Source organism: Ammodytes marinus (assembly GCF_949987685.1).
Source record: "Ammodytes marinus genome assembly, chromosome: 10".
In the NCBI taxonomy this organism is placed as follows: domain Eukaryota; kingdom Metazoa; phylum Chordata; class Actinopteri; order Uranoscopiformes; family Ammodytidae; genus Ammodytes; species Ammodytes marinus.
In genome coordinates, this window is record NC_137214.1 from 12,183,203 (window position 1) to 12,207,794 (window position 24,592).

The window sequence follows — 24,592 nt, forward strand, 5'->3', positions numbered from 1 at the left end:
ATAATCCAAATACATATTTTTGCTGTGTTTTTGCTCCGATCGGATTGACACAACCATGAATATATTCAAATAACTGAAATTAAAGCTTCTAGTTCATATCTAATTTTGTTTCAGCTCTTTTTTCAGCTCTTAATACATTTGGGAATAATGAAATATGCACTGATAATAAATCATATTTCATCCTCTTTTGGTCGCTGGAATGGCATTCAAAGCCTCAATATTACACTTGTGACCATATCGGGTGGCTTTAAAAAGGAGATTATTGACTGAAAGGGACTTCAAAGAATGTTTTCTTGCCTGCCCTTGTTTCATCTGCACACATAGAATTCATAATAAGGGCAAGTTGGTAAAAGTAATATTTTCATGCAGTCGACTTGACAGTCCATAGTAGTCTTTTCATGTCCTGTTTGGTGGCTAATCCAAACCAAGCATAGACGCATTTGCAGGAACAGACTACATTATTGCAGTGTAGAACTATCATTGGCTTCCTGAGGTGATGCATCCTCTGCTGGCCTTTTTAATGAATCAATGAAGTCTTATTTTGGATGACAATGTAAAGTCCTGGGATACTGTGGTTCCCAGAAACCTGAAGGTTTTCTTTCCCTTTGTTTGATATGTGACTTATCTTTTTATAATTAAATTAGTACGTCTTTATTGTTGCTTATTATTAGCTTTTACAAGAATCGCCAAATGTGTTTTGTAAATAGTGCATGGTGTAGAATACAGGTAAACTCGATTCCTTAACATTTTAAATCCAGGCCCAGTTAAAATCAATTAATAAATATGATTTTGACAGGTCTTTAACATTGTTTGGATGAAGAAGCTTATTACTATTATGAAGTTGTTTTAATTCCAGTTTTGTCTTCAATGTGTTTTTGTGAAAATAAAGTACAAAACCTAGAATAAACCTCATCATGAATTAACTTTGCAAGTAAGGCAGGGACCCCAATTTTGATTCATAGTCTTACGCAATTTTAGTAGGATCATAAAATGGGTCTCAAATTGTGTTCTTAATGTTCTTAATTTTAACTTGTTGTAACCTGCAGAAATACTGATACCTTCGAGGGAGTCCATGTCCATGATGTGTAATAAGCTCCTTGAAGTTGGGCAACAAGTCCAGTTGCATCAGCTGATGACTGCAGTTGTCTCCTCAAAAGAGACCACAAGGCTTTTCAGATGGGTGCCAGAAGAATCACATTCAGCTCATCACAGGTAAAACCCAGATGAAGGTGCAAACACACTCCTACCACAAGTCTTTCCTAGCTGCAGCTGACTGTACAATCAACCCTGCTCTCAGTTTGAGGACAAATAGTGTGCTATCAGTGAGAGCACAGGCCAGGGTACTGCTAATGTTCTGGGATACAGTTATTTTTTTATGAAATGATGGATGAGCTGCAGGGATTTGGTGATGGTCTATGGAGTTTTTGGTAACACAATATTGAATTTATTATATATAATAATATATATATATATATATATATATATATATATAATATATATATATATAATATATATATATAATATATATATATATATAATATATATATATATATAATATATATATATATATATATATATATATATATATATATATATATATATATATATATATATATATATATTGAAACACTATTTAAATTAATAGGCCTAACAGTAATTAAAACAAAACAAAAATATATATACATATAATAATAATATATAATATATATTATTTATAACATTTTAAAACGTGTGTGTCTGTTGTAAATTAATTTAGATTAGTAATAAGTCTAGCATCTGCTCCACACTTTGGAGCACAAGGTGGCGGTAGTGCACCATTAAACTGGACGTCTAGGGCCGCAAACTAAGAGAAGAAGACCAGTATAACGTGTTCAACACGCGAAGGTTTGATAACAGAAATGCCGTCCAAAGGAGGTGGGTGTGTTGTTTCATACTAGAATAAATATAATTATGTTATTTAGCAACATTATTTGGATGTGATGTATCTCGTCCTGTTAACATACAGGTGTAGAGTGTCACATCTTGTTTATTTCGCTACAGGCTAGTTACAGTTTTTCTCAGTCGCTTTGGTGCTTTTCTCAGATCAGAATGAAAATTCTCACAACTATTAGTTCAACCTCCGCAACATTTAGTCATTTGAGCACATCATAGTAGCAATTTCTCCTTCCTCTGAACAAATTGCAAATGCTTTTGGACATGTATCAGTTGCTTTCATACAATTATCTGCTGTTTTATAACATTGTCATTTGCTTATGTCATGTCAGTCAAAATGAACTATACTTATGGACGCCGAATAGTCGTTCCCAATAAAACTAATAGTCTTCATTTTATTGCTTGAGTCATTACATACAAAAGTGTTGAACTAGTTATCAAATTCTGTCAAGCAAATTTTATACCTTTTCTTTATCATAGATACTTTCCTCGCTGCATTGCAAGGGATAATATCCGTTGTGATGTAGATATGTGTGCCAGACAGACAGGAACGTCTGGATGTGCCAGAATGATTTACCTGTATATGTTCAGTTACAATATGTCCTGTTATATTGTTCACATTTGTGCACAGCTCTACCAAAAGGGTGTTTTTTAATGTTTGTTCTAAATAAGTGACTGAAGTGTATTTTTCTTTTGCACAATGCTGTAGAATTGCAAAGAGCATACAGTAAAAATGTGAAACATACGTATTCATTGTCTTGTACTCACTTACTCCCCTAACTACAGCAATGTGTAACTTTACTGTAGTTTTCAAATGGCTGTACAAGTAGTGTATAGTGCTGTCTTGAGCATTTTCAGGTAGTGTCACCGAGTTCTGACCTTTCTTTTGCATTGGAAAACACTGATAGAATAAACTGTCATAATGAAAACATGACCAAGCCATTTGACTATCTTGTTCATAAACGATGGTGTCAAGACTTCTCATTTTGATGACACTGGCAGTTTCATTGATATGAATACTTGCTTTTGAGGAATAGACTATCCATTTTTAGCAAGTGACATACTTTTGCAGATTATCCACTAGGTTTTGCAGTTTGCACAAATTATTTTGAGAAATGCACTAACTGCTGTGCAAATGTTAATAGTGATGTGAGAAAAGCACCAAAGCGACTGAGAAAAACTGTAATATCGGTTAACGTCTCAGCTAACACTGAGGCACAGCACCCAAACTGAATTGAGGGGGGGTGAGAAAACATACTTCAGACAACTGTTCAATGTCGGCTAAACTAACTTGGTGACTGCCATTTAACTTTGAAAACAGCCCCTGGACGCAGGAAGCGCAAAGCGGAGGTTCAGCCAGAGGACGAGGAAACATCCGTGAAGGAGAAGAAGAACAGAGATGATGGAGAGGAGAGCCAAAGGGTCGTTATTGAACACTGGTGAGCAACTTGGAGCTATCCCATTACATCCTGTAGTGGAATAAGTACTAAGTAGCCTACTTATTTACTTAAATTTAAGAAAGCTCTTCATGTCAAGTAAAAATAAGTGTTTTCTTGCAGCAAGAGTGGGGAACTCATGCAATAACGCCTTTTGTCTCTGTTTATAGCTAATGTTTTTGTTTTTCTGCTTAACATTTTATTCTGAATAAACTGGTAAAGTACCTCAAAGTTGTATTAAAAGGCAGCACTGTGTGCAAATGTACCTAATAGCTTTGTCATATGCAGCCACACTTGTGGATAACCGAAGACAACTGATGATTGATTCTTCATTTTTCTGGCAGTAAGAGCTGATACGTGTACGGGCGTCATGCCAGTGAGGTGAAATCTGCCCTCCTGGCTGCCCACCCTGGCCTGACGGTGGTCCTCAACCCTGAGAAACCTCGCAAGAAAAGCTTTGAGATCACTCTGTTGGATGGAGGGAAAGGTGAGGAGGAAATCCAAGAAGAACTAGAGAATATAATTCTCAGTCAATTGTATTTGGAGATTTACACCTTTTTTTTACCCGTAACATGCCTCAGTTAGTATTATTCATTTATTTTAATCTTTACTTAGGAACAGTTTGTACCTCGTTGATCCTTTGCTTTCATCTTCACGTTCAAAAAGTTTCACTTCAGCTGTAAATCTGAGACGTTTACTGAGTAGGTGAAGGAGCTAAAGGCTTGCCAAAACTTGTACTCAAGAGTGAATGTCTCTTCTGCCTCATTAAACCCTGCTCCAACAGTCAACATGAGGCAACGTTTACCAGGATAAGACGTGTGCTAACACGTGAGACTCCCAGGTCTCATCGGGCATTATATGTGCCCTGTGTTAGATCCGTTAGTATTACCCAGGGGGCAAAACCTTCTTTTTTTGGAAAACAGACATGGGCTGTTGTAAAAGGTTGTTCACCAGAAATGATATCTAGGACCTTCAAGGATCACAACCTGGGTGGACAACCTGGTCAACTACCTGCTGGAAAGCTACAGGGGGCCGAAATAGAAAATCTGAACCATGGTTTAATGCGAGGGTAAAAAAAAAACTTTGCCAGTTGATTACTGGCATTAAAACAATGATTTTTTGTATTGAAGTTTTTGTTAATTTTTTTTGAATATATATGCAAATTTGGCATATTTCACAAATTTCCACATCTTGAAAAAACAAAAATTTAGATATTGGATAAAGCCAGAGTTGAAATCTTTATTGCATTTTGATATTATATAAGTGTGTTACGTTTCTACATAACAAACTTCCTCTGTGAGAAATGGTGTGACAATTCTGGTTTGATAGTGGTTAGATTGACATGATTTGATAGTTTTTTCATTACTCTGACCCAAAAATCTCAACTTCTAAATCACTTACATCAACTAAACTTTCTATAATCATTCTTAGCACTATTCTGAATGTTATTAAACAAGGATTTGTTACACAGCCTTTTTTAATTTAATAAATAAAAAAATACTATGTAAAGGTCTTAAAAATGCATTACGGCATGTTTTGAAGAAGAAAATGTCTCATAAATCAGACTATGAACAACATGTGAAAAAATCCTTCGTCAAAACCTACAGAATAGTGCTAAGAATGATTATGGAAAGTTTAGTTGATATAAGTGATTTAGAATTTGAGATTTCTGGGTCATAGTAATGAAAAAAAACTATCAAATCACGTGTATTTATACACTATCAAACCAGAATTGTCACACCATTTCTCACAGAGGAAGTTTATGTAGAAACTTAACACACTTATATAAAGTCAAAATGCAATAAAGATTTCAACTCTAGCTTTAGCTAATATCTAGATTTTTGGTTTTTAAAGATATGCTAATTTGTGCATAATTTGTGAAATATGCTACATTTGCATATATGTTCAAACATTTTTGAAAAAAAACTTCAATACAAAAAATCATTGTTTTAATGCCAGTAATCAACTGGCAAAGTTTCAAGATGATATCTATAAGTTAAAAAGATAATGTTTTACCCTCACATTAAACCATGGTTAAGATTTTCTATTTCGGCCCGCTGTAGCTTTCCAGCAGGTAGTTGACCAGGTTGTCCACCCAGGTTGTGATCCTTGAAGGTCCTAGATATCATTTCTGGTGAACAACCTTTTACAACAGCCCATGTCCAATATATCACTTTGCCCCCTAGATATATAGTTGAATATCAATATCTTAAATGGTCTTGTAACCATTCAATGTTTCTGCTTTCCTCCCGATGCTTTTGTAACTCGTCATGAATATCATTTCTCATCTTCTCTATTGTTCCTACAAATGACTCTGTTCCCTTCTTCCCGTCTTCGTCCTTAAAGAAACATCCCTGTGGACTGGAATAAAGAGGGGTCCGCCAGCCAGGCTGAAGTTTCCTCCACCTGATGTTATAGTTGCTGAACTAAAGGAGGCTCTGAAGGCCGAGTAGACTGCCACTGAAGGTTTGTAATTTTAAAGCTGTCAGACAGAATTATATAATATCATATTATACAGTCAATGCTAGATATACAAGGAAACAATGGTTGCATGATCAGAGTAAATATTACAGGTAAAATGAGCTAAAGGTAAATGGGTGCTGCCTTTAAACTAAATGTCACATGAGGCAACCAAACATGGATTCACAGTCCATACAGACCTCATGCTGGAAATTATGAGATTTCTTTTTTTAAGTGTAAGATATATTGGTATGCATGACAAGGAACGTTTTCATAAGAACACTTTCATTAAATATGAAAGTGTTAACATTTCAATACTACATTTTTTTTCACCATAAATAAGATTTATTTTATACAAGCTAAACATTTCTGTAAGTTGTAAACTATACAAATAGTGCAAAGTGAAATAAATATAGAATGGATAACCGTGGATTATGTAGTATATGCATTTGCATGTGTGCACTGTGCAGGATACTGACAGTGATAGTGCATTATGATAAGTACATATTATAAACAGTGTATTTTAAACTGTAAAAAATAGAAATTATAAAAAGAATTTGAGGGCACGTTTTTATTCTTACAGCATTTTAGTATGATCATAATGGGTCTTAAATTGTGTTCATAATGCTCTCAATTTTTACTTGTTGAAACCTGCAGAAATCCTGTCACTGTTCCCTTACATAATTTACTTTTTTTCTCCCCAGCACCATGTGTCGTAACATAATCTTGGCTCTTATCTTTGCATTTTATGAGTCACCTGCCATGGGAAGAACTGAATACCTGTGCTTATAGCACAGTGTCATCCTTCAGCCACCAGACTAAAGCTAACTAAAGTCTTCTTTTTAGTCACAGGCTAAATGGGGTTTACCCCTGTACAAGTTGAAATGCGGCCCAGAGTTTGCTTACATGGTCAAATGCTAATTCCTGCAATTGTGTGGGCTCATGATCGAATAAAATGCATGCAATCTGTGTTAATCATCTCAGTCATGACTGTACTGCTGGGTGAGACCAGTAGCCTCATGGGTAACTACTAGGGCTACCAATGTTTAATACAGAAATTCTTGTCTTACATGCAGCTGAGAGTTCAGGAGATGTGATCCATGGAGGCAGAATGATGAGGAGTGACTAATGGGATGTTCTCAGTCCCTCCTCTGATGATAGAAGCTCCAGCAGCTCTCATATCCTGGATTCATGGTGACACCTAGTGGCACATCTAGACAATTTAGAGCCTTTATATTTCTCTGATATACCACCGGCTTATCTTTTTTATTACAAGTGTTTCCTCAATTTCCCTGTGCTTTTATATTGTTTTTTTGGTAAATAAAGACTTGAGTTTCTTAATTATTGTGTGAGTGTTTTTTTTTTATTATAATTCTCAAAGCAAATGAACATGGTTTTATATATTTAATCTCAGCAATGAATAGCCCAAAGAAAATGTTTTTGCTGTGATGCATCGGATTGACACAATCATGAATATATTCAAATAACTTAAAATAAAGCTTCTAGTACATATCTACTTTTGTTTCAGCTCTTAATACATTTGGGAATAATGAAAGATGCACTGCTAATAAAACGTCTTCCTTTTGGTCGGTGAAATGGAATTCAAAGCCTTAATATTACACTTGTGACCATATTGGGTGTCTATCAAAAGTAGGTTATTGATCAAAATATATGCTCCAACCTTAAATTTCTTGTAAAGTAACATAGGTAATATTTCTCATAATACAATGATGAATGCAAAAAGGGACAACTCACTTTACATATCAATACAACTTTAAAATGTATAACAAAAAAGGAAGGATAAAATACTGTTGCCATGTTGCCAGGGGGTTCGGTCGGAAACGCACGTGGAACACGATTGGTTGCTATGGATGTGACCTCATCTTTGCGCGACTAGTAGCAACGGCGGTTTCTCTGGTGCTTGTAACCGAAACTTATTTTTATTCTACAATAAGGCTCAAAATTAGTCCGTAAGTACTACACATTAAATAATAATCGACCCGTAGACGTTTATATGACATTGTTGGAGTTGCGTGCTGATATTTGGAGCATTGATAGGCTGCCATTCCGCCTTTGCTGATCAAATTTGTAAAGCTTTAGTTGTCATACGGCATGCTAACGGCAAGCTGCTCTTTCCCTAAATGTTTAATTTGTGAGAAGTTATTTCCTTACAGTGTGTGCTCATCCATTGGTAAATGTGTATGAAAATCCGTAAAATAAATCTCTCAGCTATAGCTAACGCTTAGCCCAGGACTTTTGGGTTATTACAGATCCTTAGAAAGTATTCAAAGGCACCGAGTTCATTGATCTAAAAAAAATAAGGTCTTCTTTATTGGTATTTTTAAAATGCTTTCCAAATGCATAATTTAAGTCAAGCATATCAGATTTTAATTGTGTATTTTGAATGGATAGAAATATTAAACGAAAGTCTTCAAGCGTGCTACGTTAAGCTGTAGGAACCCTGAAAACTGGACTGCCTCTGGTGCAGATGAGCATAGCTTTCTGTTAAACCACAGAAAGGTTGAGAGTGTTGAGTTACTTCTCAGGAATAAAAGTACCTAATGCCATTTATTAAATGCTTTATATATATGTTTTAGGTGTGGGTAATTAATTAAACACCTTAATTTCTTTGAAAAAACTTTCAAATGCCAAATACAAAAGAGCAATCTAATCTTATTTGACCCAGATGATGCCTCTCTCTGATATTGTTGCATTATTGGCACAAGCTTGGGCTACTCTCTTTCTTACCCCTCAGGAACTTCTATCTGCAATATATATGTGGATGTCGTATTTATTTTGTAATCTTCAATCGCATCCCCCTAATGTATGGCAGTAACAGACATTGTGTCACCTTATATTGTTGTGTTGTAGACCTGTATTATGCATGTAACCTTTATTTTTCAATATTCTACTATTGTCTCTCAAGTGTGTTTGTAACGTAGAATTCTTCTTGTCAGTCATGTCAACAGAGGGTGAGGAAAAGGTGAGCGAAGATGCTTCAGTGTCTGGGAAGGCCAGCACCAGGTTCGACCTGGAGAAGGAGACTGAGCTGCGGTTTGAGGTGGAGTCGGGAGAGGCGGCAGAGCAAGTTGACCTGGAGCTCCTCACGGGGATGGCCGAGGTGTTTGGTTCTGAGCTGAACCGCAACAAGAAGTACACATTCGGACCAGGCTCCAAGATCGCAGTTTTCACCTGGCAAGGGTGCAGTGTGAATCTTTTTGGGAAGCCAGAGGTAAGCACCCAGAGGAAGGGTCTATGTATGCATATTTGAAAAAAAAATCTGTGGGATCATATTTGGCTTAGTTGATGATTCAACTCACAGATAATATGATATTTAACCCATTGTGGCGATTGTGATTTAGACATTTGATGAATGGGAGGCTCAAATCATCAGCATTTCTCCTTCATTACCACAGGTGGCTTATGTCTCCAAGGATACTCCCATGCTTCTCTACCTGAACACACACGCTGCCCTAGAACAGATGAGGAAACAAGCAGAGAGGGACAATGAGCGGGGGCCAAGGGTAGGTCTGAAAAATTACCATTTTAAGGGGCCTTCATGTGAAAACTTGTCAGGTCTTACAAAGTGCATTTTGCATTGACATTGACCAATGCGTCTTCCCTCAGGTGATGATGGTGGGACCAACAGATGTGGGGAAGTCAACAGTTTGCCGGCTGCTATTAAGCTATGCTGTAAGGGTCGGCCGAAGACCAACGCTGGTTGAACTGGATGTCGGACAGAGTGGGGTAAGATGAAATGGAGTTTGAATAATAAATATAGAATCCAGAATATGGAAATTAAAGGAATACCACCTGCTGACTCTTTTAATATTTTGCATCTTTTCATGCATGCAGACTCATCTTGAATACAAATGAAACAACCAAATCTTTTTTATAGTATAGTTATGATTTATCTCAATTCGAACAAGAAAGATGTTTAAGATTTAGAGCAAAGCATGCCCACACATTTACAGTACATTCTGGAAAACAAACAGGTTTCTAATTGTGCTCTGTTTTATCAGCAGTAAAAATAACGAAGGGGGCACAAGGGAAATCTCAATAGTAAGAGTAAAGTCATTTTTGCTTCTCAGGTGTCTGTACCTGGGACAGTGTCGGCACTGTGCATTGAGCGTCCAGCAGACGTGGAGGAAGGTTTCTCAGTCCAGGCTCCTTTGGTCTACCACTTTGGCTCCACTACCCCGGGGACCAACATAAAACTTTACAATAAGGTGAGGAAAGAAAGATTATTGACGTTCGTAACATAACAGTATCCAACCAAAAGCACACCGCCAAACTTTACAGTTCTTTTGTTTGTCTCTGCTCCCTTTCATCTGTTCTTCCCTCGTGACCTGCGTGTAGCTGACGTCAAACCTGGCTGAAGTGTTCTCCCAGCGCTGTGAGGTGAACAGGAAGGCTAGTGTGGGAGGGTGTATCATCAACACCTGCGGCTGGGTGAAGGGCTCTGGATACCAGGCTCTGGTCCACTGCGCCTCTGCCTTCGAGGTGGATGTGGTGCTGGTGCTGGATCACGAGAGGCTCTACAACGAACTCAAACGTGACCTCCCTCACTTTGTGCGGGTTGTGCTCCTACCAAAGTCCGGGGGGGTGGTGGAGCGCTCCAAAGAGTGCCGGCGGGATGCCCGGGACGAGAAGATCCGCGAGTATTTCTACGGCTTCCGTGGGGTGTCCTTCTACCCTTTTTCCTTTGAAGTGCGTTTCTCAGACGTCCGCATCTACAAGATCGGCGCACCATCCATCCCAGACTCGTGCTTGCCACTGGGAATGTCTCAGGATGACACGCAGCTGAAGCTGGTGCCCGTAACACCGGGGAGAGACCTCACGTATCATGTGCTGAGCGTGAGCAGTGCCGAGGATGGAGATGAGGTGGCTAGGAAGGGGATAGTGGAGAGCCCTGTGTGTGGCTTTATTGTGGTGACTAATGTGGACACACAATTACAGGTGATGAAAGTGTTGTCCCCAGCACCCAGACCACTGCCAAGACACACTCTGCTTATCATGGACATTCGCTTTATGGACAGTAAATGAAGTAAAGCATCAGGGAAGAGTATTTGCTCGCCAGAAAAAGCGGGGATCATGTTAGGGATAAGTTCTGTTAAGAAGAATGTTGTGTCCCTGCAGAGCTGTATTTTGTTTCCTTTTTCTCTTGTTTGTGCTTTGCAGGAACTACAGAGGACAAATGAGAAAAAGGTTCAAGCACTGACATTGGTAGCTGCTGTAAATTCTACCCGATTTTATAGACAACACTGTACAGATGTTTGGGCAATTTGTGGCAGGGGAATGTTTTTTTAAAATGCAGGATTATTCTCTTGATAATCTGTTTCATAATGTTTTAGTTTTTTCTCTTGTAATAAATGTTTAAATATAAAAAGTTCTGTGTTTTGTAATACTTCTATTTCATGATCGTCATATTTTCCTAGCTGTATATGGACTGTTTCCATATGTCTCGTCCCTGATGGACTGGCTATGAAAACATTTGTGTGTCTGTATTTATTACAACTTAATCAAGATTGGGGGGAACATTTTAAAATTCCATGGCAAGAAATACAGTACATTTTGCAAAGTATTTTCACAATGAGTTATCATACAATGCAAACATTTTAAGAATGTTTGTGAGAAGTGAGAGACATGCCCCTTCTTCTCTGTTCTGTCCTGTAGTGTTAACCAAGACATGGGGTAAAGGACACTACACTGAAGGCCATATCCTAACTGACGTACAGTACCAGTATGGCAGTAACTGTTTAAGGAAACTACAATAAGAGCTCTTGTGTGTTCTGTAAACACCCGGTGCAGTGGTGTTCATCAAATATTCTACAGGGCCCACCTGCTGTTGTAGTGAATCACGTCAATAAGATTTCTACAAAATATATATATCGTATTTCTGTTTTTCATAAGATATTATAATGTTAATGACAGTAGTATTACATTCAAAATGTATCCCCTCCATTCAAGTGTCTGCTGAAAGAAAGGATGCAGTGGAGGAAGAACTTTCACTGTCTTCTTATTGGTGAGTTTTAATAGGCTGAATATACTGGTTAGAAAACTTGTAGAAATATTATATCTATATTGATTTATACCCTCTTTATAAAAATGGCCTTTCCCCTATTGTTATCGACACTTAACCTCACAGATCTTTGTCTTTTTAGGAACATGTGAATTATTAAAAATAGGTCAACCACTTCAGTCAACATTGTAATACCTTTTACACAGGACCATTGCTACTACTGAAAATATATTCAAATTTGACATTGTTTTCCAAAGAAAAAATTATAAAAATTTAAATAAATATCAATGTATATGGCCAATTTTAAATGATTAACTCCTTTAAGGCTGCCTTTACACTAGCAGTTCCCAATCTTGTTGGTGCATTGTTGACTTTTGTGCACAAGACAATAAAGATCTTGAATCTTGTGAAATGAGATATGTTCTTCCTCATAGTTCCAAATGAGTAATTTTAGGGAATGTTATCTTTACATTTCCTGCATGGTTAATAGTTGTATGTTATATAAGGATGTAGTCGTTTACATTTATTTTGTTATAAAAATGTATGCGGATCACAACAGTTATTTTCCCTAATAGAAAATAAGTAAGCCTACAGTACATCATAATACTGCAGGGTGTTTATACTGTTTCCAGAGACCACACCCCCTCGCTCTCTGATTGGCTGCTCGTCCCACCTGAGGGACGACGGGCCAGTTCCGGGATTCCGACGTCGGCCTAGCTGGGCGAGCTAACTGGTTTGCTAGAGGCTAACTCAAGGAACACCGCAACGACCCACACCCTACAGGCGAGACAGCTCGCATGTTTGATACTAGGTACGTGCTGCTCGTTTAACCTGCTCTCCGTGACGACTGTTTAGCTGAATATGGCTATAGATTTCTCGCCGGCCGTCAATGAAAGTCCCCTCCGCGGGTGTAGCCAGGTAACGTTAGCTAACTCTTCTAGCTGTGGTAAAGGACCGAGCAAGTGTCGCAAAAAAAACTTTCGAGGCTAGGGAAGAGCTAGCTGATTAATAAGTGTGTGTCGCGTTTAAATCTCACATTGGACCTTATTAAACATAACTGAAACAGAAAAGCGTGTGTTCCCTAGTTGTTAAAAGTATTGTATCTTAAAGAGGTTCATAGTGGTGGTTGTCTTGACTGAATCCTAGCTGTGCCTTGGCCTGTTGTTAAAGGCTTGGTCTGTTTCAACGTATGATTCATGATGAAGATAAGTAATTTGCATGGTATAGATTTAATCAAGCCCATCAGCTAGCGACTATCAATCAGCGTGTCACCTTTCTCTCGGGAAATGATTGAATCGGCCCCACCGGCCACTTCACTTTGTTAGCCTGCGGGGTGCAGGTTGTTGCAGTGACATGACAGACAAAGCTCGACACGGAGATTTTAGGATTAACAACCATTATGGTCGGCAGAAGAGGGGGTGGGGGGTTGTTGTTTGTTGTTGTGGGGCGGATGAGATGATTAACAACAGGCACACCGACACACCGCCTAGGCCACAGATCCGTGTTCGTTGGTACTGATTATTTAAGAGGAGGGGTGTGTCTCGGATTACACCGTTACCCCGGGTCCGTTTTCAGTGTGTGTGTGTGTGTGTGTGTGTGTGTGTGTGTGTGTGTGTGTGTGTGTGTGTGTGTGTGTGTGTGTGTGTGTGTGTGTGTGTGTGTGTGTGTGTGTGCCAGTCAAAGGAGGCCATCCTCGTCACACCTCGCCGTCTCCCTGGTGTTTTGTATATGCAGTCAGTGGGAGGTGTTTCATTTGACCCCCTAAGGGCATGGAGGCGGTTGAACAACTTTTTATGAGTAATGGTGAGAGATGTGTACGCGCACAGTGCCAACGCAAACTTTATAGGACGTTGAGAATTCTGTTAGTCAATCTGATTGTTGTGAAATCAGAGCCAAACCTTTGCTTCTCCCTGATAAGTCTGCTCTGTAGCCCAACAGGGAAATCAACTTTTGAAGGCAAAGTTTAAACCTGCAAAAAAAACAAAACATGGACAATTACATTCCTATTTATATAGTAGCTTGCTTCATGTTTGGCCAACATTGTGCATGTTAGCAATTTACCTTGTTGCAAAGTATTTTCCTGAGGAATTGTTAAGTCTGAAAAAGTAAAAGAACAAAAAGAATACGAAACCACAGTGGGACCATTAGTTTTTTAAATGCATTTTTATTATCCACTGTCAAAAATGTTTTTGATTTACCTTTATAAATAAAAGTGTCTCAAAGTATTTGATATTCAAAAGTTTATTAGTATTTTTTTGTGCATTTTTCAAGGTTTTTTATTTACAGTGCAGAGAGACAGATTGATTGGACTGGGTTTAAGTGAGGAGGACTGAGTATTGGGGGGGACGTTCTCACCAAGACTATTTGTTCTTTTGCTGTAATTCTTTCCAATTGTATCTGTCCACTTACAGTGTTTTGTGTTTGTTTTTTGTTTTCTTTCTACAGTATCCTCACAGAGCCAGTGGGTGAAAGAAGAGAAAATAGGACAACAATGATTCAGACTCCATAATACCACTGCTGCACATGGCTTTATTTAAGAGATGCACAATGGGAAAGGAGGTCTACTTGCAGAGAATTCGGCAGTGGGAGAGGTCTCTACACCCAGACCCGGCCAAGTGCGGTGACACCTCGCTGACATACACAGGGTTTCTTTATGGAATGAGTTGATTTTATCCCCATACAGACACAAAGACTAAAGGCAGGGGTCTCAAAAGATACAGGGGACTCTGCTTGGCTATTTGAGCTATTTTACTTGTAAAGGCGAGGCTGGATATCATTTAAAAACTTTTTTTCTTCTGCAATTTTTTTTTTTTACAATTTAAAAAAAAAAAAATATTCCAGCTGGACTTTTGTATGCTGTTAAGCATCTTCCCGAAACCGGTCTAAAGTGAATTTGTTTTGTTTGATGTTTTTTCCCCTGCTGATCTACGTTTGAAACGCTGGAAGTGTCCCTCCTGCCGCCATCCTCGGTTTCTTCCACCCACCCAGTGCCTAAATAAACCCTCTCGGGACAATCACAGAAGTCATAAGCAGCTGCTGCGCTCAATCCTCTGCCTGTTCTTCTCTATGTGCTTCTGCTCTCGGCCAGTCGGCTATCCACCCACTACCTCTTTCATTTTCTTGTCTTTTTTTTTTTATATTAATTTTCTCCGGGAGGCATAATCAGAACTCGAGCACAGTGAAGAGCTTTACCGTAAACACTGAGTTTCGGGAGAGGAAACAAACCTACATTGCTCTTCTTTAAGTTGTCTCCGCTTCTGTGTAAATGCAACATATGTGTTAAGTTTGCACTGGAGTAGTTTAAGATTAGATTTATTTATACTGTTGCACCAAATACAGTTACATTAAAGCCATACAAAATATTTATGAATTACCTACACATATTTTTGTATCACATTGCTCTTGTAGTTTTGCTTTTATAAGGCTTTATCAAAATTATGCAGACACATTAAACCTTGACAACCTGCTGGTTCACTTGCAAGTAGAGTTGTATATTGCTAAATAAATAAAGTATCTGTTTTTGAGTGACTCTATTAGTGCCGGGAGACATTTAGTGTTTGGACACAGGAAATCATTCATGTTTCTGCGCACTTGCTGCTTTGCATAGTGTTGGTTTTCTTTTCCAGTCTATAGTCATGGCCCCTCCTCTTAAACTAACCCCATTCTCTCCATGTTGAGCTGTAAAGCAGCCTTTACAGTAGGTAGTCTGTAGATCTCTCCCCCTGTCTCTGTCTTCCTTCCCTGTCTTTCTGTCTCTGATGCCGGGCTTCAGTGGTGGGGGGGTTGGGGGAGGAGTAGGCGTCCCTGCTTCTGCTCCTCCCCGTCCATTTCGACCCAGCCGATATGTCCCTGTGTCGGCTGCAACCACTTTCCTTGTCGGATCCACCACCCTCTTCTTCTGCTTCACGTAAGTAGCTCTTTACTTATCTCGCTCGTATGCATGCCAACACACACTTGCACATGATACAAACATGGTGTCATTGCCTGCTGTATGTATGTACACACAGACATTGTTTGTATTTGTGTTTGCTGTGTAGATATCCCTATGTTTATTTTATTTGATTGTCCTGTTTTTGTTTAACCTTCAGTGTTTTGGGAAAAGTTTGCTGAGCAAACAGGCCCTTTCTTCAGCAACACTTGTATTCACACAATTCCTCACGGTCACACCTGTGAGCATCCCATTTACAATCAGTCTTCTATTTCTGGCCACTGAAGCTGTTCGGGGGTAAATTGCCTTGTACAGCGGCTCATCAGCAGTCGCTGTACAAGGCCGTGAAGTAGAGTTTGGCGGTATCCAATTTTTTGATACATTTTTAAACATTCCCCAAGAGCTACATGGTTTTGCCATCAGGTAACCTTTTATAGTTTCTCCCCCAACACAAAATTTGACACGATTACATTGAACAAATGAAGATTGGGTGAAATAACCTTCGTCCAATACTTAATTCTACTGACCAGCATTTGAACACATCACAATGTAACTCAACACAACCTACAATCCCATCCAACAAAATCACTGCATGTCATTTCCTTGTAAAGCATTTAGTATTGGACCAACTGAATTGCATTGGCCATCTTTTCTTTGTAATTATCCCTTGTGAGAAGAGGCGGTCTCATGACATGCGGGTATGTGCGTGTCTAAATAGCTTTGTCCTTTTTTGACAGGTTCTTTATTTGACGAATTTGGCCTACATAATTTACTGGAGTTCTGTCTTCACTTTATTGCATCATCAAACACAGGCATTTGTTGTTGCTGCTGCTGAACACGGACATACACTCTTAAGCCATTTATTATAAACATGTTTTTACTTGCTTCATTTTTCTCCATCAGTGTTATGCCAGAAGTTGTAGGGGTTCCGGCCCTTTTTGTGAAGTAACTACTTGCTGATTTTTCTGTCTTAAATAGACCAAGAAAATGTGTTTTGAAAACTATTTGTTTATGGCAATGACATGTCAAACAGTAATTACATTTGAGTACTTTTCTTCACTGTCCAGGTGCCCATGGTTGTCAGAATACTTCTCCCTTGTCATTCCCATCTACATTGCTGTGATCTTCCTCTTCACCCTCGCTAACTTCTGCATGGCCACTTTCATGGACCCTGGAGTCTTTCCCAGAGGTAAACACACGTGAACAGTGTTGTAATGCAAACTATTTGCCTCAGTGATTAGTAACTTTAATAAGCTGTCCCGTACAAATAAAATCCTTTAAAAGTGAACCCGAATGCAGGGAGACCACGTGATTTGAGTAGTGAGTCAGTCAGTGCAGTATCACAGTGTGTGCTTCTGTTGTCTTCAGCGGAGGAGGATGAGGATAAAGAGGATGATTTCCGCGCTCCCCTCTACAAGACAGTGGAGATCAAAGGCATCCAAGTGCGCATGAAGTGGTGCTCAACCTGCCGCTTCTACCGCCCGCCGCGCTGCTCTCACTGCTCAGTCTGCGACAACTGTGTGGAGGTACACACACACACACACACACACACGTTGTATCATGAGCTTGCTGTATGTTAGTGAAAATTATTGTGGGAATATGGTTGCAAATGGTTATGGTTTGTGATTTACAGTATACAGGCACGTTTTAACATTTTCCTAATATTACTGTATCTTTATTTGTCACTTATTAATTACAACAAAGTCTTGGCTTTGTTATTATTAAAATACATATATTTAATAATGTATGTATTTAAGTCAACCGTCTCGGATGCACATTTGGACATTGCTTACATGAGTTGGCACTACATTCCTATATAGATATTTACATATACATGTGTGTTTGTAATGTGTTTTTAGGTTTTAATAGCAAGACCTTATTCCACAGCTTTAAAGACCTCCTGTGCATCTTGACTGTTCAACCCACATCCGTCCTATACTTAGTTTTCTATGTGTTAGCGTGGGAGGGTGAAAGCAATGTGTTGTTGGTTGTCACTCAAGATTGCAACGTCTTGTCCTTTTTCCCATGTGTTCTCTCTCAGGATTTTGACCACCACTGTCCCTGGGTGAACAACTGCATTGGTCGGAGGAATTATCGCTATTTCTTCCTCTTCCTGCTGTCACTCACCACCCACATCATCAACGTGTTTGGCTTTGGGTTGGTGTTTGTCCTGCACCATCGCCAGCAACTGGACACGCCACATGCTGCTGTTACGTATCCTTCACTTGGCTCACTGCAATCACAAATAAACGTGTTTTTGTTTCCTTTGCTACGTTTGTTGTAGCCTCCTTGACCCTCTCCTCCCAGTATGGCTGTAATGTGTGTGGCTGGTCTGTTTTTTGTCCCGGTCGCCGGCCTGACTGGTTTCCACATGGTGCTAGTGGCCCGTGGTAGAACCACAAATGAACAGGTACGTGTGAATGCTGCTTGTGTGTGCATCACATCCTTCATCACTGAAGTCATTCAGATATATTTCCCCAAAAAGTTTAATCATTATTGCTGGGTTCCATGTGAGTTGTAAAGTGTTTCTCTCCCCATCCCGTGTTTCTCTCACTGTAGGTGACTGGAAAGTTTCGGGGAGGCGTTAACCCTTTCACCAACGGCTGCAGGAGGAACATTTCACATGTGCTCTGCAGCTCCCTGGCCCCCAGGTCAGCCATCCTCTCTTCTCTGTACTCATCTCTTAACTCCCCTCTTTTAACACGCCACAATTATTCTCTTTCCACTGCCTTCTTCTTTCCATCGCTCCCTTTCATTTTTCCACCCTCCTCTTTTATCATTTTCACTTGTCTGTTTAGTTTGTGGAATATGTGAGTGCATGCCTTCTGTGTGAGTGTCTTCTAAATATAAAAGTATTTCTTCAATATAGCAACACACTGCTTAACCTTTTGTTAAATACTTGTATAAGTCAACTTGTGATTTAAATGTATATACGCATCCGTATCACAGATATGTGGGCCGGAGCCCTCAGGCGATGGAAGTACATCCACCGTTTCTTAGACCGCCTCTCACTGAGGCCCAGCTAGAAGCCAAGGTCTTGGACAACGGCATCCAGAATGACCGACACAGCACCAGGGTGAGTGATACTAAACCAAACCTGTAGGCTTGGATGTAGGAACTTCACAGACATTGTTATGTTTTTTCCAGAAATGAAGTCTGCTTGACTGTCTACATTGCTGTTGTACACACAGTTGGAATACAGAAAATAGTTGCATATGTTTGTTAGAGTTTCTGTGTTTTTAATGAATTCCATGGCCCTCTTTTTAACTGATACACTGAAGAACAACAAGTATTTCCTTAAATAGACCGCGTGCATTCATTGGTTTTCTTGTCATGCAACTCAGCGGCTGACTATATTGGTGTTGCAGCCAGCTACTGGAGTGGATAATGGCACAGTTTGTAATTTTTTACATTATACAGTTGATATACATGAAAGTACGGCTCCTCTTCTCCATATTGTTTTATAACAAAAAAAATTAAACCGTCAAAATAACAGAAAGTTATCTTGCACCAAAATAATAAAACATGGGGCTTTGCTATTCAGCTATTCGAGAAATTATCCAAGCTCACTAGAATAACACACACAGTGAGTTAACAGTTACATTTTGCTCATGAAGGCATCCATCCAGTGCTTTCTGTAATAATATACAGTTTTGGAGAGGTGTGATAGTGTTTCTGAGGAGGAGGGGGCTTCTGCCTGTGCACTCTACATGTTTAGTTTTATTTATTTATATGTTTAGTCCCTTGTTGTGTACTCCTCCACATTTGGCCTGTGCTGCCAAGCAGCCCGCTGGAAGCATATCTAAGTCCATTGGTCAGGTTGAGAGTATATTATTAATGTATCAGGCTGGGTCAGGTGATGAAGACATAATTACAGCAGGCAAGGAGTAATTTCCGATGCAGAGTTACACAGGTGTGCTGTGAGTCTGAACAACTTGTAACAAACGGAAACCTGGACAGGAGATAAGAGTGTTAACCTATTTCCCAAAAGCCCAAGTGTTGGCAACTGCCTCGGTGATCACACTTAACGTTTAGAGTTTATACTAAAATATTATTAGGACATCTGTAAGTTTGAATGTTTATTAGATGCCAAAACATTGAACAATGGTTAATGAAACAGGCTCTTTATATTGTTATTATGGCAGCAATTATTTTGTCCTCTGTTGCAAACAATGGCAAGTTTACCAATAGAGCTATACGACTCAAGTTACAAAGTCAACCTGCCATGTCCATTAGCACAAATTTGATTGGCCAATGATGATGGATTATGTTGAATTGTATATCAGCAAAGTTTTTTTTTCTTATGCTATGCCAGGCAGCCTCATCAGGATGTCTGCTTACATTGACTCTTTTATGTGTTTTTTCCAGTCCAAGAGCAGTCTAGATCCGATGGAAAGCCAGTCAGCTGATGCAGAGCCTCCACCGCCTCCAAAGCCGGAGCTTCGTTACCCCGGCCTGCCCCGGGCTGATACAGAGGGTGAGACACACCCCCAAAGATGAATAATTGAAACTGGTTTTACCTCTTGTGTAAATGGATGAATTATTGTTGTTTTCTTATCACAAATGCACATATTTCTAATGTCACTTTTGGATTCTGTGCCACTCAGAGAGCAGCTTGTTGACTGATGCTCCACCTACGCCATCAATGTACAAGTACCGACCAGCCTTCAACAGCCCAGGAAGGAACCACGTTGCCCTCACACACCCCAACAAGGTACAAGTCAATTTATACTGTCACAGACCTCAAGGTATTTAATATAAACTATTCACATTATGAAGATGCTGTGTAAATTAAGAGTATAAGAGGCACCATTAACATAGAGTGAAGCTAACCGCATGTCTTTGCCTGACTAAATATATTGTTTTAAATACACAAAACGTTTTTGTTAATTAGAAAGCAAGTTTATTTTAGCATTTGTAAGACACAAGGTATAAGGCAAACGTTATTACACAAGAAGTGAAAGACACAAACAATATTCCATAAATGACTGAAACTAATGGTCTGGTGGCTCATATGCCCTGCCCCTTCTGATTTATTTTGTGGTTAATACCATGCCCCTCTTTTTTGTTTTTACTTTAAATTGATCGTTCAGTGGCCAGCGGTCGATCAGTAAGTTTCAGCTAGTGTCATCTGTGTGTGTGTGTTTATCCCTTTGGCTGTCTCTGTGTGTTTGAGTGGATCTATTCTTCCCCTGTAGACTTCATTGACTGGAATGTGTAGTTCATGTACTGTATGTATTTGTATTTCCATTTATGTGTCGATACACACAGTCTTTGACATGCAGTGCAACAGTGCTTGTTCAAGCCAGTCAATGTTTCCAATCCAGTAGTGTGATGGAGTAGAGCACCGTCAAGCATCCAGTTTCTCCCCACCACTTTTTTCCCCCTGTTAAAATCTGTAGAGAAACTGTTGTGTTCTGTCTATTCCTCAGTTAACATGATGATTTTCACTCCATCTCCCTCTTTAATCACACCATCATCTTCATCACACTTCCCCTCCCTATCTTTTCTCTCTTCTCCTCAGATGATCCGCGGGGAGAGTCTTGACTCTCCGTCTACCTCCATCCTCCAGTCCAGTCGCCAGGCCAGCTACCGTTCGGAGCCGAGCAGCCTGGATGGGGCCACGGTGGTGGGAGGAGGTGTAGGGGCGCGCAGAGGGGGAGTGGAGAGGGGTGAGGGCCCTGGAGGCCCTGCTGGGGCGTTGGCAGGGGGCATGTCAGGTTACTCCTTGACTGGGCGCTCCTACACCTCCTACCCATCCTCTCTAGTACTGTCCACTGGCGGCTCCCGCTCCTCCAGCATGCGCTCAGCACACACGGCACATAACCCGCTCGCCACTGTCCAATCAGAAGGCACCACAGACACTAGCTACAAAAGCCTGGCCAATCAGACGCCTCGGAACGGCAGCCTGTCCTATGACAGCCTGCTGACACCGTCCGAGAGCCCAGAGTTTGAGTCAGCCGCCCATGAGCTGTCGCCACAGAAGCCCCATGCTCCGTTTCCTTCAACGACTATAACAAACCAGCCTCCGGTGGTGTCACCCGGTAGCCCGCTGCAGGGCTACACGTCGCCCTTCCTCTCAGCTCAGTTTGCCCAGCAGAGGGAGGGGCAGCTGCTCCAGGGCTCTGCCACTTTCTCCTCCCCCCACAGAGCCTACCTGCGTGCCGTCAGCCCGCCCCCTCTCTCCTCCCCTGGGCCTCATGAGATCCAGCACCTGCTCCATCTCAACCACAACTACTCATCCCGAGCCCCTCGTAACCCTTCCTCCTCGTCCTCCTCCCCTGGGGCTCGCTCACTAGAGCCCCCCGTCTCCCCACCGCCTCGAGGCCTGTCCCTCAACAAGTCCCAGTCTTACACTGGGGAGGCAGGGCCTCAGTACAAGCCTCGGCCCGCACCAGGAGGCTCTGTGCTGGGAGGCGGAGGTGCTGGAGGAGGGCAACAGGCTCCACAGTGAGTAGTAATCTATTGCCTATTCGTCAGCCTGCTGCTCTTCCTCCTCCTTTTCCTCCTAATCCTCTTCTTCTTCCTCCCTGGTTTGTGTTAGCCCTCCTCTACCTCCCTGATCTGTGTGAGTCTTCCTTTTCCTCTTTCACGGTTTACAGCCAGTCTTTGCTCATTTAGTGTTTAACAGTAGGTCGAGTGTATGGGAGTTCTGTTAGTGTAGTTGGTGGAATGTTTGTGCATTATTTTTAAAAGCATGCAAGTGTATGTGTTTAACTCTAGGAAAGCATGCTGCGGTTTACCTCTGTTCTGTACCCATTTCTGTCTTTGTCCTTTTCTTAATCACAAAGTGTTGTTACCAAATGCCTTACAACATCAATAGTAGACACATATTTTTTCACTTTGTGCTTGTTTGTTGTTATATTTGGAAAAGAACCACTCACCTCCACATCTATTTATCCTTTTTGCCCATCCCTAATGTGCCCCCCCCCCCACTTCTCCTCTCCCCTTTCCGATGGCTGTCCAATCAGATTCACCTCTCGCCCAGTCTTGGCTAATCACACCACAACCAAACCAGGGGGCGGGGTGAAGAAGGTGACAGGCGTCGGAGGAACCACTTACGAGATATCTGTTTAAGTGACAGACATCCTTCATGGTCTATCACAAGGAGGAAGAAGAAGAGGAGGACGACGACGAAGGGGGGGAGTTCCTGGACTACTTCCACTTACCTGAGCTGGGTATTATTCAAGACTGCGGGCCTCTGACAAATGACAGTTTTCCGCTGCAACAGACTAAAGAGGACGGCATTTTTGGTAGACACTTTGTTATCTTCTCTACGCCACTGGCCTCTCGTCCCTGCTCGCCTTTCAGATTTGAACAAAGTAAAAGGGGACACAGGATAATTTCCTCTCCATTTTGCCACTTTGTGAGTCATAGACTGATGTGACTGTATCATCACGGCTGGGTACAGTTGTCTATAGAACATGCACAGCTGTTCAATGATTTGCTGTTTTACTTTGGTACATAAGCACGCCGAGCATTGACCACGGTGTCTGACAAACTTGAGGAAAGGAATGGCCTTTTATCCAGTAGACGTAGAGTTTTAGGAGGGAGGTTTTTGGACTGTTGACCAATAGAAACGTCGTCTTCTCCACTGAACGGACCACACAACCAGTTTAGCGATGATGAGTCGTGGAGGGGAAGAGTCCAACCTATAAACACAGTATCATTTCGGTTTTATAAATCTTTTTTTCTTTTTCTTTTTAAATCTTGTTTTATATAAATGTAAAAAAAAAATCTTAGATTATTATTGGGTCAAATTGTCAGGTATTGAAGTTGACTATTGATAAGGGTGGCAGATGTACTGTGTATAATTATTCATGAAAGCGATTTCAAATCAGTTGCCTGTTTTATATTAAATGGCTGCATCAGCCACTCGGGAGCTCTTGCTGGAAGTGACATCGTCCAAAGAGAATGATGATCCTTTGGTGGACAGCTGAAGTGGCAAATAATTGTGCTTGGTTTCTTGAAAGCCACAAAGAAATTCAGAATCACAATTGCAGCACAAGTATCTTTGTGGAATGTACGCTTGTAATGTTTATGCTAGAAACATTATGCAAAATCTATTTGTAGCTTTAAGGTCATTGTAAGTCTTTGTTGTCATTCTTTCTTCCTTTCTGTAGTATTTTGTCTGTCAGTCATGAAGCGAGCGGGAACCTAATACCTTTAACAGATGGCCAGCCAAATAGCGGGCAGCGAGGGAAGGGCTTATTTATTTCAACAAACAAGACAAACTTGTAGTTTTGGACACAGTTTTAAACGACTCTCTACCAGATATTTCTTTCTTCTTTTTTGAGAAAAGGCTAAGTGTGATTATTTTTTATGAAACAAAAACGCTACAAATGAAATTGTAAATGCTATATGCCACTGAATAGATTTTTAAGGAGGGGCAGTTTCGCAATTGGAGACTGTGTTGATGATTTTACTTTTTTATTTTGGCCTTGAGAACATTAATAGTGAAGCAAGCGCATTTTAATTTTTTTCTATCGGTTCTTATTTTTTTACACTTTTCTGAGAAACAAAACTGTAAAGCAGAATAGATTTTTTTGATCGGCTTTATTTAAAAAAAAAAAGTGAACTGAACCTTTTAATGGTACATGCACACACATACAGCCAATAACTGTTTAAAAAGGAATAATTAGAGCAAGGGATATGTGTGTGTGTAAGTTTTTGTTATTCAGGATTGGGCATTACAGTAAAAGTTTTATTTATTTTAGTTTTTTTGTGGAAGCCCACAGCTGTGTTTGCAGTAGAATGTTAGAGCTGGCTGAATGAAGCACGTCTTTAGGGGGAAGGTTAACGCTTTGAAGCACA

At 40.2% G+C, this 24,592-nt stretch overlaps 3 protein-coding genes across 4 annotated transcripts; all 3 read left to right on the forward strand.

The window, feature by feature from the left end:
• Window positions 1-1,855: 1,855 nt before the first annotated feature.
• LOC307256764 (selenoprotein H-like) lies at window positions 1,856-7,163 on the forward strand. Its single transcript, XM_080035856.1, has 5 exons — window positions 1,856-1,914; window positions 3,254-3,371; window positions 3,713-3,855; window positions 5,715-5,834; window positions 6,905-7,163. Exons 1-4 carry the CDS (start codon window positions 1,899-1,901, stop codon window positions 5,819-5,821), a joined length of 384 nt encoding a protein of 127 aa, XP_079891982.1. The 5' UTR covers window positions 1,856-1,898; the 3' UTR covers window positions 5,822-5,834; window positions 6,905-7,163.
• A 555-nt stretch (window positions 7,164-7,718) lies between these two features.
• clp1 (cleavage factor polyribonucleotide kinase subunit 1) lies at window positions 7,719-11,207 on the forward strand. The gene is made up of 6 exons (XM_080035270.1): window positions 7,719-7,798; window positions 8,786-9,060; window positions 9,245-9,352; window positions 9,456-9,575; window positions 9,920-10,057; window positions 10,188-11,207. Exons 2-6 carry the CDS (start codon window positions 8,788-8,790, stop codon window positions 10,872-10,874), a joined length of 1,326 nt encoding a protein of 441 aa, XP_079891396.1. The 5' UTR covers window positions 7,719-7,798; window positions 8,786-8,787; the 3' UTR covers window positions 10,875-11,207.
• A 1,345-nt stretch (window positions 11,208-12,552) lies between these two features.
• zdhhc5b (zDHHC palmitoyltransferase 5b) lies at window positions 12,553-22,891 on the forward strand. 2 transcript variants are annotated; one of them, XM_080035053.1, is made up of 12 exons: window positions 12,553-12,661; window positions 14,296-15,757; window positions 16,846-16,967; window positions 17,147-17,304; window positions 17,820-17,992; window positions 18,086-18,188; window positions 18,338-18,429; window positions 18,728-18,854; window positions 20,147-20,255; window positions 20,386-20,492; window positions 21,303-22,228; window positions 22,750-22,891. In XM_080035053.1, exons 2-12 carry the CDS (start codon window positions 15,609-15,611, stop codon window positions 22,853-22,855), a joined length of 2,172 nt encoding a protein of 723 aa, XP_079891179.1. In that variant the 5' UTR covers window positions 12,553-12,661; window positions 14,296-15,608; the 3' UTR covers window positions 22,856-22,891. The 2 variants fall into 2 exon arrangements, with proteins under 2 accessions (XP_079891179.1, XP_079891180.1); XM_080035054.1 differs by having other exon boundaries at window positions 12,641-12,768.
• Window positions 22,892-24,592: the final 1,701 nt, after the last annotated feature.

Bases quoted from the DNA above. Each gene is read 5' to 3' on its own strand.
- zdhhc5b (XM_080035053.1), top strand. From the start codon at position 15,609: ATGCCGGGCTTCAGTGGTGGGGGGGTTGGGGGAGGAGTAGGCGTCCCT. The intron at 18,189-18,337 runs GTACGTGTGAAT...CTCTCACTGTAG, and splicing joins GTAGAACCACAAATGAACAG to GTGACTGGAAAGTTTCGGGG. The intron at 20,256-20,385 runs GTGAGACACACC...TGTGCCACTCAG, and splicing joins GCCCCGGGCTGATACAGAGG to AGAGCAGCTTGTTGACTGAT.
- clp1 (XM_080035270.1), top strand. From the start codon at position 8,788: ATGTCAACAGAGGGTGAGGAAAAGGTGAGCGAAGATGCTTCAGTGTCT. The intron at 9,061-9,244 runs GTAAGCACCCAG...TCATTACCACAG, and splicing joins ATCTTTTTGGGAAGCCAGAG to GTGGCTTATGTCTCCAAGGA. The intron at 10,058-10,187 runs GTGAGGAAAGAA...ACCTGCGTGTAG, and splicing joins ACATAAAACTTTACAATAAG to CTGACGTCAAACCTGGCTGA.